Here is a 15,993-nt window from a genome sequence, read left to right on the forward strand (position 1 = left end):
TGATTTATAGCTAAAGTTCTGCTACTGGGTCTGGACGTCCGGGCAATTCGGGTGAGCAAAACGAGCACCACCAGCCAACTCGCTGTAGGCGTGGAGTTTGTGGTGACGTCATTGGATGACAGCTAGCTGTCAGAAAGTGAGTTCATTCCCCCAAGCCGAGGAGACGGAACGCCGTCAATAGGTTTTTACCCTTCCGCTGATATATAGCACATCGAGTCAGCGAGACAACGGACCAAGCTTTCCACCGAGCCCGGCCATGGATGAACAGGCGGGGCCCGGCGTGTTCTTCAACAATAATAACAACTCCATTTTACCCGGCGGTGGAAAAGGACCTCTGCCCGATGGCGACGCTGGGGAGGCGGCTAGGGCGCAGTACAGTATCCCGGGGATCTTGCACTTCCTGCAGCACGAATGGGCCCGTTTCGAAGTAGAAAGGGCACAATGGGAGGTGGAACGAGCCGAATTACAGGTAAAAAAGCTGCATTTTTTTCTGTACACGACAACATATTAGCGGCATTACCAGGGCTGGCCTTTTCTAGTAACTCGCGTTGAGTTTGTGTGTTTGATTGTTCGGGCTAATGGTTAGCTTGCTAGCTGTAGTTCAGAGGCTAAACGAGCTGCAGCGCCCCTCTCAGCCAGCTGCACGACGACTGTTTGCGACCTATTTACTGTGGCGAAAACCACGAAACTTACCCTCTACTTTTATAGTTTGATAAACTCGCTTTAGGCGTTTTTCAACATGATAATATATCAGTTTAAAACCAAGGTGATTGCTAGATTTAATGACAAAATAGTTCATGTGTAACGTAAACTATGGCTACTTGCTATTTCGAGCTAAATCTACTATCACCCTGTGTTTGTTTGAATCGTGCTTTATTCCCAGTCCCATTAAAAAAATGATGTGGAGAGATAATAGCAGGTTTCTTTTATGCTCTGATCTTTCGGGAGCTGCCAGTGCTGACAGACGGCACACACTACACAAGAGAGTGCAGTAACTATGTCTTGTTTATGAATCTTATCGCAAGCTAGCTGCCATGTAAAGCCACTCCTGATGCCTTAATTTAAAACACTGCACGGCGTTTCTCTTACAGATCGAACAGGTCTCTCTTGTAAATGAGTCACTGAGTCTCAATAGGGCTACCTGTAAAAATAAAGGTTAAATTAAAAAAAATATATGTGTGGGGATATCTCCACGATTGGCATCAGAATAAATTATTCGCGGTTTATTTTACTTTCTTGCTTTGTTCTATTTTATTTTAGGAACAAAGCAGGTTTTTCGTCCCATGAACTATAATTTTGTTAATCTGCAAACCTGATGCAAGCTGGGATCTTTAGTGGTGAGTTTGCTTAAACGAGAAATTGATGTCTGACAAAGTTCATCTTCTTGAGATTCTCAGTAAGACTAGAATTTGAATTTTCTCACTATGTATGCAGGTGAATAATTAACCCATGCTGACTATACTGGCTTCCAGGAGTAATGGTTATAATACACGAAGCCTTATTGGATTTTTCTTTTCTTTTTTTGGTCTGTTTAAAATGATTTTGGGCTCTTTCCACCAGACTATTTTTTTAACTAGGAGTTGAGAGGGCAGCTTATTGTAGATGTGCTCTTGTCACTGTACCTAATGTTTAAAAGATGTGTTTTTCTTTCCAATATTTTGACCTGGCTGTGGGGCGGCAGCTGCTGGATCCCAAACGGAACTTTCTGTGATTTTTGCAGCAGGAAGCTCCATGGATTTACTGACCTCAGCTAACAAAGGGAGGAGAGGGAGACACGGCATTGTTTCTAAACTGGTGACGTACCCTCATCAGTGTAGTAGGGTTTTGAGTCATCAGCGTCATGCGGCACTTTGAGTCTGGCTGAGGTATTGAGCTTCCTGTGTGCTGTCATGAAGCAAGCTTATCAGCGAAGGAGCTGCAACAACTGCGGTGAAGCACAGAGAGGCTGCTGTACGGCTCTTTAGGTGGTTTATTTGTGGCGGCAAAAAGTGCGCGCTCAGTTTGAGTTCTTGTTTTTGTCATACGTAACCCCAGGCTGGTTAATCCTTTGAAAATCATTCTTTCTACACCAGACAATTGGCAACTTTTGGATTTGTCATATTTGTGCTCTGATCCTTGTGGCACAGGATGTATCTGGTTAAAATAAATCCTCTAGTTTGTCTATTGTGAACATTGCTGTTAACCTTAATGTCTTTCAGTGGTAATATTTCACTATATTGGATTATAAACGATGACTAACATATTACAAATCTTCCACATGGAGAGTAACCTTGCTGTGCCCTTGAGGAACACCTACTTATTCCACAGATATACATAACTTTTTCCAATAGAGGGGCTTGATGGGTTAACTTTCAGGAAAAGAGGCACAGTGAGGAAGAAAGGATAGCAAGTCATTTAAATGAGCATAAATAGACATGCATGAATAATGAAAGGCTGTTGTGGACCTAGAGCCTTGATGGAAGATACCACACAGCATCAACAGTGCATTCGTTTCTTCTCCACCTTATCCGACTGCAACATACCTCTCATAGTGTTCATCATCTTGTCTGCACAATGTCTTTCTTTTAGCTGTAGACTCAAATCTTATATGAGATCTTTACAAGTTTTGACAAGGTTGTACTTGTAGCGGTTTCATCACCTCTCAGGATTCCTTGTTCCTTTTTTTTATTACTGGTGGTGTAGTCAATGAATGGCAGACAGTTGGAGCTGTGTTTTATGTCACTGTTTGGGAGGAAGGCAAACCCAGGGCTTGTACTGTAGGAATGTTGTCCAGCCAGCCTGTTAGGTCATGCTCAGAGCCACTCCTCTTTACTGGAGCTGCACAGAAACTGTTCTCCTCTACCCAACCTTTCCTGCTGTTGTACATCATACGTTCATGGTTTGACTACAGCAAAGTAATCATTGGTAAGAAGTGGACTGACTCAGTCGAGGTGATTTGTTGAGCTGGTGGTCATATGTTACAGCTCTAGTTATTCTTTAGTATGTTATCTTGGCAATAACAGTCGATGACAATAACTCCGAATAATCATTATTTCATTTCAACTTAATAAATCTTTTTAAATTATGTACAAAAACTGGTGTTTTACATTGTCCACCTTTCCTATTATCAGAGCAGCTGTAAAAATTCCCAAAGATACTCAATTTAGAGTTTATAATAGAAATACAGCAAATACATGCATTTTTTTTAATTGCTGAAGATGCAGCTAACAACCAATGAACCTGCCTAAATGACTGGAAATCACTTTTTCAGTGTAATTTCTTCAAATGTATAGTGATGGAGCTCAAGCGTCCTGTGCAGAAAACTGTAGCCACTGGAGTGGAAACGGGCGGCACCACAATATGCAAACGAGGACTGAAATGGTAACAAAATGCAGCTAGCTAGCTAAAAATATAATTTTCCACAATGTCAAAGGGTTATTTTAGCAGTGAAATCTAATGTTGCGTACACTAGGAAATGTTTTGCTAAGGCAGTTGTGAGCATAATGCATCTATCAAAGTTTTCTGAGTTCTCTCCATACCACAGAATGCTTATTGTCAACTGCAGAAACATGTTAAGATAAAATGTAACTTCCGATAGCCTAAAACTTGAATTTGGTTATTATCTAGTAATCTGATACACATATAGATGTAGAGTAGACAGGAAAGTGAGGAGGAATTATGGTCAGAAAACGGGCTAGGAAGCTGCAACAAGGACTGGGCCACCTGCTCGACCAGGTGAGCTGTAGCGGCTCCCCCTGGTTTTCCTATTTTTCCTGTTAATCCAGTCCCTGCAAGGGTTGGTGTCCGAGTTATAATAGGTTATAAAAACCTGGATAGAATTAACCAGAAGACAGCTTTACAGTATCCAGCATGAATAGGAGCCATGGATTGTGTCTATCAGTGTAAAGAGTTTATTGATATTATATACCATGGAAAAGAGTTGATTGATTTTTCTGTTTTTTAATTAGTCAGTGGTCTGATAATTACTTTCCAGTTGAACGCTTGAACAGTCACTCAAATTGCCATCGGATCGGTCAGAGTAGCTTTATGTTGGCACTGAAACTAGAGGAGGGCTTTGCCTGTTTAGTTTAGCTGGTTTTTAATTTGAATGATAGAGAAGGGGCCAGTAAACCGAACTGACCTTTGGTTATTTACCAGGATCTTTACATACAATTTTCATATTGTAAGAGCGATCTGTCATTTAGAAAGGGGGAAAAAAAATCGTGTTCATATTGCTATATTGATTTAGCTCGCATCACCCTGCTGTGCTGATTACTGCTGATCTATTTCAGTTATGATGATTGAATTTGAATCAAAATGACTTCCTGTACAGGCCATCCACTGTGCTCCCTTAGCTGTCCAGTTATGGGGAAATCCCTGCTCCGTAGAGTATCTCCTTGCCAGAAGTATTTGTCAGCAGCCATAATTTGACACCAGGAGAAGGTTGAAGGTGACACAGGGTGTTGGATGGCTTCATGTGGGTGCACACTGAAACGTGGGCTGTCTTCACAGTATAGAAGCATCTCTTGTATTTCTGCACCAAAAGCTTTTACCATGAATAAGATTACCATGATAAGAAGTCTCGTGCTATTTGATTACTTCACTCCGTGTGGACGGCAGCAGCCTAGAATTACCCTGCCTCCGGTAGATGACTTATTGCCGTGATGTTGTGTTTACTTTTACTAATGGCAAAACCTGAAGCATATTTAACTCAATGGTGCAGCAAAAAGAAGGACCGAACTGTGCACAAACATCTACACAAGCATGCCGTGGCATTCAAAAATTCAGAAATGGGAGTCACCGTCATTCCTGAGTCGATACTATGTCCACCCCCAAGCTGAAGCTATTTTTGCCCTCTCAGTGTGCGCCTCTGAGTGGGAAAGTACAAAAAGTACGTGCTTCCATCCAAGAATATGGTAGTATAAGTACCGGTTTCTCAATATCCTTGCCTTCTGAAACTGGCAGAGGAAACTTGGGCTCCCAAAGAAACACTGTGCACATTTTTAAGATCTCACAGACTGAGAAGGCAGCTATCGACACCTCGTATGAAATATTCCCTTGTAATGTAATGAGTAGTTTAAAGGGGATTGTGTTTTTCCTGTGAAAGAGCCCGACTGGATCTGTGTTTATTAACTAAAGCCCGGCCCTCTGAGCTTTGCTCCGCTGCCACCGTTGGACTGACACCAGAGCCCTTCTCTGTGCTGCAGAACCGCCTTGTCGGCTTGTTAATTCCCTTCTCCTTCCTCCATTCACACTTACAGCCTTCATCTGCCTACGTGGGTGTGCGGGAGAGCTGCCTCCTTTCGTGTTATTGTAAATTTGAGGTCAGCAGTTTGTCAGAGTTGTAAATTGGTGTACTCACCAGATCAAATTGCTGTTGTCTTGATGTAATGTGGTGACAATGCGATGTAATCTGGTCTGTCATTTTGCCTTTTTTATTTGAAATGCTTCTCTCCCTGTCTTTAAAACAAATTAGAGTCGAACTTTTCTAAAACTTCTACTCATATTTTATCCACCAGCACATTTTGCATCATATTATAGTTTATACAAGAAATGATAACGCTGCATACGTCTGAAAATTAAGTCAAAACTGTGTCAAACTAGCTTTAAACCAAAGTAATATAGAAAACGGGGACGACACAGACCTTTCAGTCCCACAGGCTCTTTTCTTTTTAGTAACTCTGTCTTAAAATTGCCTGTTTCAGACTTTGAACATCATCACACTCTTCATCCTTGTTAAGCTGCTGTTTGTGCTGATCTCTGAGTTTGAAGTACATGCAGTTCCACAAAGACAACACCTTAAAGCCGTGCAACCTGTTTGTCAGAGAAAATGCTGATGTTTGAAAAAGAAAATGTAGCTTTTCGCCTGCATGTGTTCGTGTCTGCATGTGCAACGCGAGGCTTATGCAATATTAATGCAGAAACATGGGATGCAGCACCCTTGTCCTTAAGAAGCCCAACAAAAAAGGCTTGTGTTTGCACCCTCCGAGGTAGCACCGTGGTGTCGGCTCCACATGAGATTGATGATGGTTTAAGTGTAAAATGGAGCTCAAGTGAAAACGATGTGTTTTTGACGTGAAGCAGCCTCTGCCAGTTTGATTATTTGTCTTTTGATTTCTGGGTGTTGTACAAAAGGTGGGAGGCAAGAGATATTCCAGAAAAATAAGCAGAAATCTACACCACAGTTTGGACAGACTAACACTAAGCTGCTCATCAAAGCATTTCTGAGTCTCTACTCATGCACATGAGCTCTGAATTTGAAATATATGCAGTTTGTTTGCAGCCTTTTAAAAGGTGCTGTCTGACTGGAAGTGAGCGGGTGTGGAAAGAGCTGTCATAATGCAAACACTTAAGTTACCTTTGGCATGCTGAGTGGAGGAGGCGGCTAAAGGGTTGTGCAACTAGTGTTAGCATTAGGATAGTAAAAAGAATACTTCAGCTGGACTCAACCTTAATGTACAACTGCAACAAAGGGACTTATAAAAGGTGACTTTATATCTAAGCTGTGGTCACTGTTCCTAATATATCTGTCCACAATTGTTTTTAATACACCCAATGTTGCAAATCGGTAAGTGATCAGTGAGTTTGCTGTCTCTATGGCGCTGTTGATTTCCTTACTTGTGTATCAATGCAATACTGAGTTTTGAGTTCTCTGTACTTTTTTGTGCTGGGTTTGCAAAGACCATGCAAAAATGTGTTGCAATAATGACTGTGACCTTTACACTTTGCTTTACGTTGAAAGGGTACCAAATAATTCAGCGTGGTATCAGAAAGGTCTTAAACTTGGATCCTTTTAGTGTAGCTATAGAATATTACATGAACTGAGGATTTGGTAAACATTGCAGGTTGGAGCAAATCCAACCAACAACATCTTGAGTCAGAATATCTGTTTTGCACTTCAGTATGAATAGTTTTCTGACAAAGTGTCCATGTAAACGAGAGGCTTGTGTTTCGAAATAGTAGGTGCAAATACCAAAGATTCATTCTTTTCCAGATGAGCTGCAAAGAGCTCATGTTTATCTGCTGTAGCCACGTTACATTAGCCCCAGCTCCTCTGTCCTGCTGCTTCTTCTGTTCTTTGGCTCCTTTCTTTCTTTCTTTTTTCTCCTCTCTTCCTTTTGGTACTTTTGTTATGGCATGCATGGAATGTACTTGGCTAGTTATCGGGGCGGCCATCACGTTGCTCTCTAGTTTGTGGTGATGGTGAGAGTAAATCCGGTGTTCCCTGAAAGAAAAGATGTTTGAATTGTAAACGTGGGATTTACACAACCCCCCTGCCCCCACCTTCTCAGTCTGCGGCTGGAGGTCCAGCCTGCGTGGCTGTTCTTTTGCATGTGGTTACTCACGAAAATATGCATTAATATCCGGCAAATTTCTTTTTTCGTGTGATGAGCTCAGCCTTGCTGAAGGATTTTTTCACACTGTTCACTGTGTTGATTAAATAGACTCATTGTTTTGCGGACGTCTTTGACTGTGACGCAGAACTAGTCTGGAAGAAAACATGTCTGGCATTCGCAAATCGTAGACTTGAAAGTCTTGTGTAATTAAATTTTGTGGAAATGGGGTTGGCAGTCATCATACATTCATTGACTGAAAATGAAGTTGAAAGGTGGAAGAAGACATTTGACAGAATTGTTTTCCTTCTGTTGTCTTTCATTCATTGCCAACACTGTGTGGTTAAGTAATCCACCTTTTAACTCTTGTCAGAGTCATGCAAGTGTGGTAAGGTTACAAATGAAGATGATTTTTCTTGTAAATGGTATGGCAGCCACAGTCATCAAACTAAATGATACCGCAAGATTATAAAATCAGTATCTCCTTTAAATACTCTAAGAGAATAAAGTAGACCTGTATCTTAGATATATTTTCATTTAGTAGTAGAGTAGCAGTGAAAGCTGCTACCTGTCCATGTTTCCTTATTTTACTAATTAAATTTAGAATAGAGTTATTCAAAACAGAAGAGATTAATGCTAGCCAACCATCTTACCAGTGCTGCTTACCAGGATCTAGAGGTTAGTGGCTGTTGTTTATTTTCCTCTCTATCCTAGCATTAGCCTATCTCTTCTGCCTCCTTTTCCTGTCTCTGAAAAGCCCAGCGCTCTAGATGCATGCCCCATTCTACATGTCTCTTGCTCAGACACACTAAGGAGCCCTTATCCAGCAGCGCAATAATGCAGTCAGTGTGAGGCTGGGAATTAAATGCTTCCTGTGTCTCTTTATGGCCAGAGTTGACTCATTGCATTCCTCCCAAGGTTAATGTTTGATGGAGAAGAGATGGCGAGCCAGAGATTCACAGAGCCGCACTCTTCTCTATCTCTGGCACGGCAGGACTCCAGGGGTCCCTGGGCCAGCGCTTCATGTGGATAAGGGAGTGAATGGCCACTTGCTATCTCAAGCAGCACAGATGTACAGTTTCATCTGCGGTGGAACATTAGACAGTGAATTGAGCCGGAGTGAAATAACAGCCTTTGGAGTTGTTCTTACACTTTGTCATCGTTTTGGATCTGATAGGACTTCACTGTGTGGCCTTGCCTTTGCTGTCATTGTGGAAACAATTGAGCTGTTTTTCTCCACTGAAGCAGTCGTGACACATTTTAATTGAAATGTACTTTTTTGCTTCAGCAAATAAAGACCAGATTCACTCGATATGAGAGCCATTAAATGGAAAATAGCTCCAAAATTAGCTTAATGAAGTTGTAAGTGGACCCTTTTACTCGTTATCCAGTTTCAGTGCCCCAAAGCAGTGATCGCTACTGATACTTGGATTCGAGCCAGTCTAAACAGTATAACTTATTTTAAGAGCCAGCCAAGCTGTGATGATTTTCCTGATGCAGTAGTTTTCTAATTCCTTATTTGTGTCCTTTCTCATCCCATGATCATTTCTGTGTTTCTGTGCAAAAGCCATTTATTAATAAGTCATCATTGACGCCACTCTTTTCCTTCTGTCATACCTACAAACTAGAGCTGGGCGATATGAGATTTTTTCATATCACGATATGTTTTTTTCATTTCAGGCGATAACGATATCTATCACGATATAAGCCAAATAACTATATTTGTAAGATTTAAATGTGCCGTTGCTCACAAGTAAAATGTGAAATAATCAGCAGCTTGTTTTTATTTAAATATTTATTTCCCATAATAAGTTCAACAGGGTAGATGTACTTAAGGAACATGAGACTTTTTCAGATAAATAAAGGCAAATATTGCAAACTACACAAAAGGCAGCCGCTAAAGCGTTTAAGTTTCAAAATAGAACAAACGAAACAGACTAAATTGTCAATTCCACTTAGAAACAAAATATTAATTCTAAAAATAAATCTTAGTTTGTTTTACAGAAGAACAGACAAAACTGACTAACTTTTGTCAATATCAAATAAACTGAGAACTAAAAGGAAATTCTCAATCTCTCCTTGTTGTATAGCTGAGCTTTTCAAACAGTTTTAACAGTTACTTTAGTCTGACAAAAGCCGAATGACGAATTAGCGCTTCCAGTCAGAGACTGAGGCTACGTCCACACGTATACGGGTATTTTTGAAAACGGAGATTTTCCGTTTTCGTTTTAAAAAATAATCCCGTCCACACATAAAGGCAGAAATGAAGGAAAACGCTGCTATGAACATGCCAAAGCAGCAGGTGGCGCTAGATTCCTAACCGTGCAGAAATGTTGGCCAATCAGAAGTCTAGAAGCCTCGGTGGGAAAAAGTAAACAAAGCTGGGGCATAGAAGCAGAACCCAGTCGTATGTGTGGAGGGACAGTAACTGTGTGTATATGTAAGCATTTAAACACTGCAGAGAGTAGAATTAACAGTAACAGTATTGTAGAAATTCATTTCACTGAAACAATAACGTGGCGCACAGTGTGACGCATGCACCAGTTTATTGTATTTCCAGACTTGCTTTCGGCACATTTACAGTGCACGCTACTCTGTTTTTGTCAGACTTGAAATAGCCGAAATACCTTCACACTACGGAACTTCTATGGCTCTTCCGTTCGACAATCTCTCCGGCATTGGAACCATCATCTGTTTTCTCTTCGGTCACGCTCGGTTGATTTTTCTAGTCGGCACACTCATTTCCTCCATTACGCGCTGGCTCCATTACCCGCTGGCTGTTTCCCAAACAAACACACGTGCGGCTTGGCACTTGTGCTGTACGTAACAAGTCACGCGACGTGACGCTGCGGCTGTGATTGGTTCGGCTCTGCGCTGCTTAATTTGGATTGGCTGACCTTTTTTTTTTTTTTTTTTAAAAGAGGACAAGAGCAGCGAGGTCTATCGCGATAGCTTAATTTCTCTATCGAGTAAAAGTTATATCGCGATACATATCGTTATCGTTCTATCGCCCAGCTCTACTACAAACCTGATCATTAGTCCACCCGCAGGGACAAATCTGTGTTTCATCTGATAAATAAGGGCTTACTGTCTTTTTTGTGATGTGTATGATTTGGACTTTACTGTAATTTTCTCTAGTCCTCTACACTATTATTTTACTTTCATCATGAACCTTTTTATGAGCCTGTTTTGTTCTTGGACAGCTCCATGTTTTTATTCTTGGACTCTACTAGAGTAGCTTTACATGATTCAGAGCATAAAATAATTTGTATTTAATTGACGCTGAAGCTTTGCGCATCTCCTCAGATCTTACTCTCTTTGAAAGAAGCCTTTTTCCCCTCCGTCCTTTATAACTACATTCTTCTAATTTGCTGCCCTCTCACCTGGTTTTCCACCAGGTAATCAGTTGCTTTACAGCCCTGCCTCCTCCTGTTGTCCACGTCTTAGCATGAATCTGATTGGAATGATAAGAATGGACAACACAAACCCATACATGCATCAAAGGTTACAGCAGAGCATCACTGCTGAGAAAATCTTACACCCTTTACCTGCTCACATAACGGTGTGAAATTGTGTCTATAGCTCTTGTGTCTAAGCTCTGAAATGTGGACTGAAATATAAATCTTCTGCTGCCAGGGCATATTGAAGGTAACATAGCAAGTAAAATGTTATTCTGCAAGTATTTGTATATCATTTTCTGTCTCTCTTATGTGTGCTTTGGAAGATTTAGTTGAGTTATAGAGCAGCTTAGCTGAGCAGTAATTCTGGCCTTTGTCTTAACTGGAACTGCAATAACAAGTCATTCAGCTGAACATCAACACAAGACAAACACTTCAGTGACATGACGTTACTAAAGCTGGCAGTTCTCCTCAGCATCGCCCTTTATAGATTGGGCATCCTCGTCTTTGAGCTTTAGCCCAGCCAAAAATCCAGCTGTTCTCAGTTGACCTAAGACACTCTGAAGTAGCACCAGGTGTAACGTGTACACTCATCATTCTCTACACTGGCTATGCTGGATGCACATCCACCTGGATCCACCATAACAATATATGAATATGAGAAAAATAAGTAAAAGTTTAATAGTTTTTGTTTGTTTGTTTGTCCATCAACATCCATAGTGGCTCAAGGATGAGTAAAAGTTAATATTGTTGTTGTCAGTCCCGAATACATTACTATGGATGCAGCTATCGATCAATGCACATAAAACAAGCTGAATAAGGAACTGGAGACTGTGTAGATATAATGGTTAGAGTGGTATGAGGTAGAGTGGCTGCTTACCCAGCTTTCAGAAGCAAAGCACGTGTACACTATTATCACGCGACTGATCCTAGCTGAACTCCATGCTGTTTGCACTGTCACACTGAGGACAAATACTCTGAGGTGTAATTGCACTTTCACAACAGCAGGCTGGTTTTGATGAGTTCATCTACAGATGACTGTGGTGATGGAGAGATGAAGGAAATGCTCATAATAATTCGAGGCAGATTGAAGTGCTGTCATGACTCATTGTTGCAGGCAACAGTAGCTGCAGCAGCGCTACTTGCTATCCATGTGAAACTGTGATACAACCCACTCAAACTCGCACCATCCTCTGCATGTAGAGTGAAATGCAGGGAAACAAGTTAATAGCCATCCCCTTAAGATGTGAGCTTGGATGTTTTTAGAGGGAATTGTCGTCTTCTTTTTGAAGTTAAACACAGGAGCAGTCAGACTTGTGCTCCTGCTTTCCATCTTTCTTTGCAACATATCGACCTTAATGATGCTGTTCAGGTTGTGTTAATGATTTTCAACATTACTCCAGTTAATTTTGTCATCTCCTCCTAGCTCCACAGAGGCACTTAAATCCCTTCTTGTGCTTCTTGTTTTTCTTGTGATCATTTAGCAACTGAGATGGATTCTACAGCAATTTTATTATAGCAGTGAAATGGAAACGGCGGCATTCTCATCCTCTCTGTAAACAGCACAGCTTTTACACACTTTAGCAGCTTTTAAGAGTCATTTGCCCGGCTTGCTGTAACCTCATAATGTCCGATGGACTGTGTCTGTTTGGTTTATCTTTTATTTGGCTCCTGTGACTATATTTAGTGGAAGGCATATTTATAAGGATGTAATACACGCTTAACCAAAACGGGAATCTTTAAGCTGGGAAGAACGCATACTTTTTTTTTCTTTCCTTTTTTTTTTTCAAGTGAAAATGTATGCTAATGTGCGTTTTTCTTTGATCTAGACACACATAGCATTATTACAGAACAAAACCAGAAGGAAACGTCTGCTAATTTGGCTAAAACTCGGAGGCGATACTGTAATTCTCTACAGGATCTGTGACTTTTTACAGCCTTTTTCCTGTGTTTAAAATGATTTTCATTCTCCAGCCTCACAATAATTGAGTTTGTTAAAACCACATAAAAACAGAGGGGCTATCTAATAATAAAAGACTAGAGACCATCTTGTGATGGAATTACTTGAGCAGCAGTCTCAATGAGTTCTCTGAATTAATCACCTAATTGTCTTCAAAAATATTGTGTATGCCAGATGAAGACACATCAGGCTTGGGTCATCAAATCATCAGACTGAGGCTGGATTGTATTTTACCTTGAATTTCTTCTTAAATAAACCTCTGTGTTGTTTTGTGCGTGTATCTTGCGTGGTTTAAAGACTTTGCCCACAGACGGACACATAAACACCTGCCAAAGTCCTCTGAGATTCCTGCTAATGTCGGTGTCACCAGGAAAATATTTGTCATGAGGACGTGCATGGTGGACTCAAAAGGTGAAAACCAGCCATACCAGCTTTGCTTTAATGGATGAAAAGGCATAATAAGGTTCATAAAATACAACCATATAGAGTAATTTTACCTCTCTTGATAATTCTTTTTCCTTTTAAAAATTTCTTTACACAGCAAAACACTTCACACTGGATTGTGTTTTTAGTGCCCTTGCTGCAGCTCATGTACTGTATGCTACACCGTGAGTTTGTATGCTACACCGCTGTCATTGCGAGTGTGTATGTGTGCACACATGGCCGCACGCGTGTGGTACCCGGCAATGTAATGTAACGCTGACTCAGACCGAGTGCGTCAACAGCTGTTGCCTGTTAGTGAAGAGAGACAGTGGCGTGGAGAGGGAGGGGGACGGTTGCCGCGTGGGGGGAGTGAGGAGGTTAGATTAAAATAGAATAGTACAGATAGGCTTTGTATTTCCCATCATGCCACACACATTGATTTGACATCATCCTATTTTAGTCTTGACAAAAGAAGTTGTTTTTCAGATGTGAGGCAACATCTGAAAATCTCTTTGACGTCGTTAACTAATATCTAAGATGGCAAAACCTCTGAGACGTCAGCTCTATTTATAAAAGCAACCACTGTGACTCTCTCAGCTATTTACTGACAGTCCTATTTTTGTGTTTTCAGGCCCAAATCGCCTTCCTGCAGGGGGAAAGGAAAGGCCAGGAGAACTTGAAGAAAGACCTTGTCAGAAGGATCAAAATGCTCGAGTATGCGCTGAAGCAAGAGAGGTGAGTGCCCTACCACCCACTTCTTCTGCAGCCCACCCACAGCACACACATACCTCAGCAAGTCTCCAACAAATGCAGTGTTTTCAGGTTTTATAATAAAAAAAAAAAAAGGTTCCTGCCACTGAGACTGTTTTAAGGGGTACCGTAGCTGTGTCAGATTCTCACTAGTCAACAAAGCATCACGTTGGATTTGTTGATAAAGATTCGAACCGCTGTGTTTCAGCCATATGCCGTGTCGCCTGCTCAGCCACGGAGCTAAACTGATGCTTAAAGAGTAGTGGGCTTTCTTTGCCTCCCCCCCCCAAAATTTCCTCTTATTTTCTCTGTCCCAGTCTGATGTCTCAGCTGGTGTCAGCAGAAGCAGAGTGCTAGAGAGATTCCCCCGAGTCCAGCTGGTGTTATGTCTCCAGTTGAGAGCAAGTGTTGGCATGAACGCTTTGTATGCTGTCAGATGCTCATGGCTGTACGGTCCCCAGCAGGAGGACAGAATTGGAAGGAGTAGGAGTCCTCTCTCTACCAAAGGCGAGGTCACCGTTGGCACGTTCTTTCCAAGACGAAAGGGCGATGCAGTAGTAGTGGTGGTGACAACACTTTGCATTTCCCTTTCTCTTTGAAGCATGGCTGCACACTGGAACAGAGATGTCAGTGATGTCTACACATCTCTATTAAAGTGTCTCTAAGCCACCGAGCACATTACCCCAGCGGGGCTTGAAGAATTAACAGTCTTTAAACTGATAAAATAGGCCTCTGGATTTTTGTAAGTGTGATTTAGTGCATTCTTTATGTAGCCAGGCACTCGGATCACTGTCTCAGCAACCACACAGGATGTATGTAACTGCTCTGTGGCTGACAGTCGAAGGCTCTGATTGTGTTTGAAGCCTGTGAGCTGAAGAAGCATTGCTGAACCAAGACAGTGAGCAGAGTCCTCCCTGGATAAGTAAAGGTTAAACACAAGAAAGTGAAAACTGGGGTAGGTAACAAATGAAATGGCTGGCTGCAGGTATCATAATTAGATCTGGGAGCAGGGAGATTGTGTAGGCTAATGAGGGCCTTAACACAACTGAGTTAGACAGGTGTCAGAATGGGTTAGCACTTTCTCGTTCCTCCGGTCACCTCAGAGGTTAGTTATATTTTGCCTCCATGCGCTCTGCGAGGAGCATCGTTCTGGGTTTGAGCGTCAGATCTTCTTCTGGCTGTTTGCAGCATGTATTTGTCTACTTTTCTCCAGTGAGATCACTACAGACGTTGCCTCTGGAGCAACACTTAACCCAGAATTACTACCACTATGCCTGGTTGCTAAGCAACCGGTCATGTCTCCGAGGGTATCTCAAAGCAATATCAGGAATGGCTTTCTGAATGTAGGGTGTACCCAATTTAAAATGAATTAGATTTTGATGGGGGTTGCTTCACACCGCTCTCATGTGATGGTTCCTCTGCATCACAGACATGAGTGAACACAAGCGCTCCTTGTGTGGACTCCACTGTTGTGGATGCGTGTGAAGCCACTGGAAGAAACTTCACGTCATTATTGCGAAAGCTGAATCACCTGAAACTGTGATGTCATCACTGTATGTGTAAACTGCATTAATGTTTATCCGTTTTGAACAGCAACTGGAAATGTCAAACAAATTAAATAAAATTTCAGCGACTGTAACCTAAAGGCTTGTAGAGTAAAAGGTTATTATGTCAGTTGGCATATATTATCCCCCACAGCTGAAAAAAACATTAGTCACTTAATTGTTTGTTAACAGAAAACTGATTAAGTCGTCTTTTTTGGTTTAAAAAAAAAAAAAAAGACAGATTTACTAGTTTCAGCTGCTCAAATGTGAATATTTACCTGTTTCCTTATTTGTCTCTAAACATTCAAATAATTTAATTTGAATATGTTCACTCGTATACAGGAGACTACGATGAGCCGATAAATGCTGGAAATTCGAGTTCAAAGCAGTCCTGTTTTATATACTGTCAGAAATATGCTATTTAATGATTCGGTACACGCTGTCTTACGTTCCTATTACAAGTGTGCCTCTTGTTTAAGCTAACCGGTCTGTGAGAAGTAGAACAAGTTGCAGCTGGGCCGACTTTGGGAGCTTATTATGCAAATATTGTGCATAATGAGTTTTTTAAATAGCTTTTTTGGGCCGTTTCTGATCAATCCTGTTTA

At 41.3% G+C, this 15,993-nt stretch overlaps 1 protein-coding gene across 2 annotated transcripts in view; it reads left to right on the top strand.

The window, feature by feature from the left end:
- Positions 1-114: 114 nt before the first annotated feature.
- Positions 115-15,993, top strand: part of LOC309720541 (striatin-like) — a 27,984-nt gene continuing 12,105 nt past the window's right edge. Inside the window, exons 1-2 of one of the 2 annotated variants that reach the window (XM_082557557.1) lie at positions 115-469; positions 13,726-13,829. In XM_082557557.1, the coding sequence (XP_082413683.1) occupies positions 257-469; positions 13,726-13,829 (317 nt within the window). In that variant the 5' untranslated portion in view covers positions 115-256. The remainder of the gene's footprint in view (positions 470-13,725; positions 13,830-15,993) is intronic. The other variant, XM_082557556.1, reaches the window with a different exon arrangement.

Source organism: Aulonocara stuartgranti (genome assembly GCF_965226115.1).
Source record: "Aulonocara stuartgranti genome assembly, chromosome: 13".
In the NCBI taxonomy this organism is placed as follows: Eukaryota; Metazoa; Chordata; class Actinopteri; order Cichliformes; family Cichlidae; genus Aulonocara; species Aulonocara stuartgranti.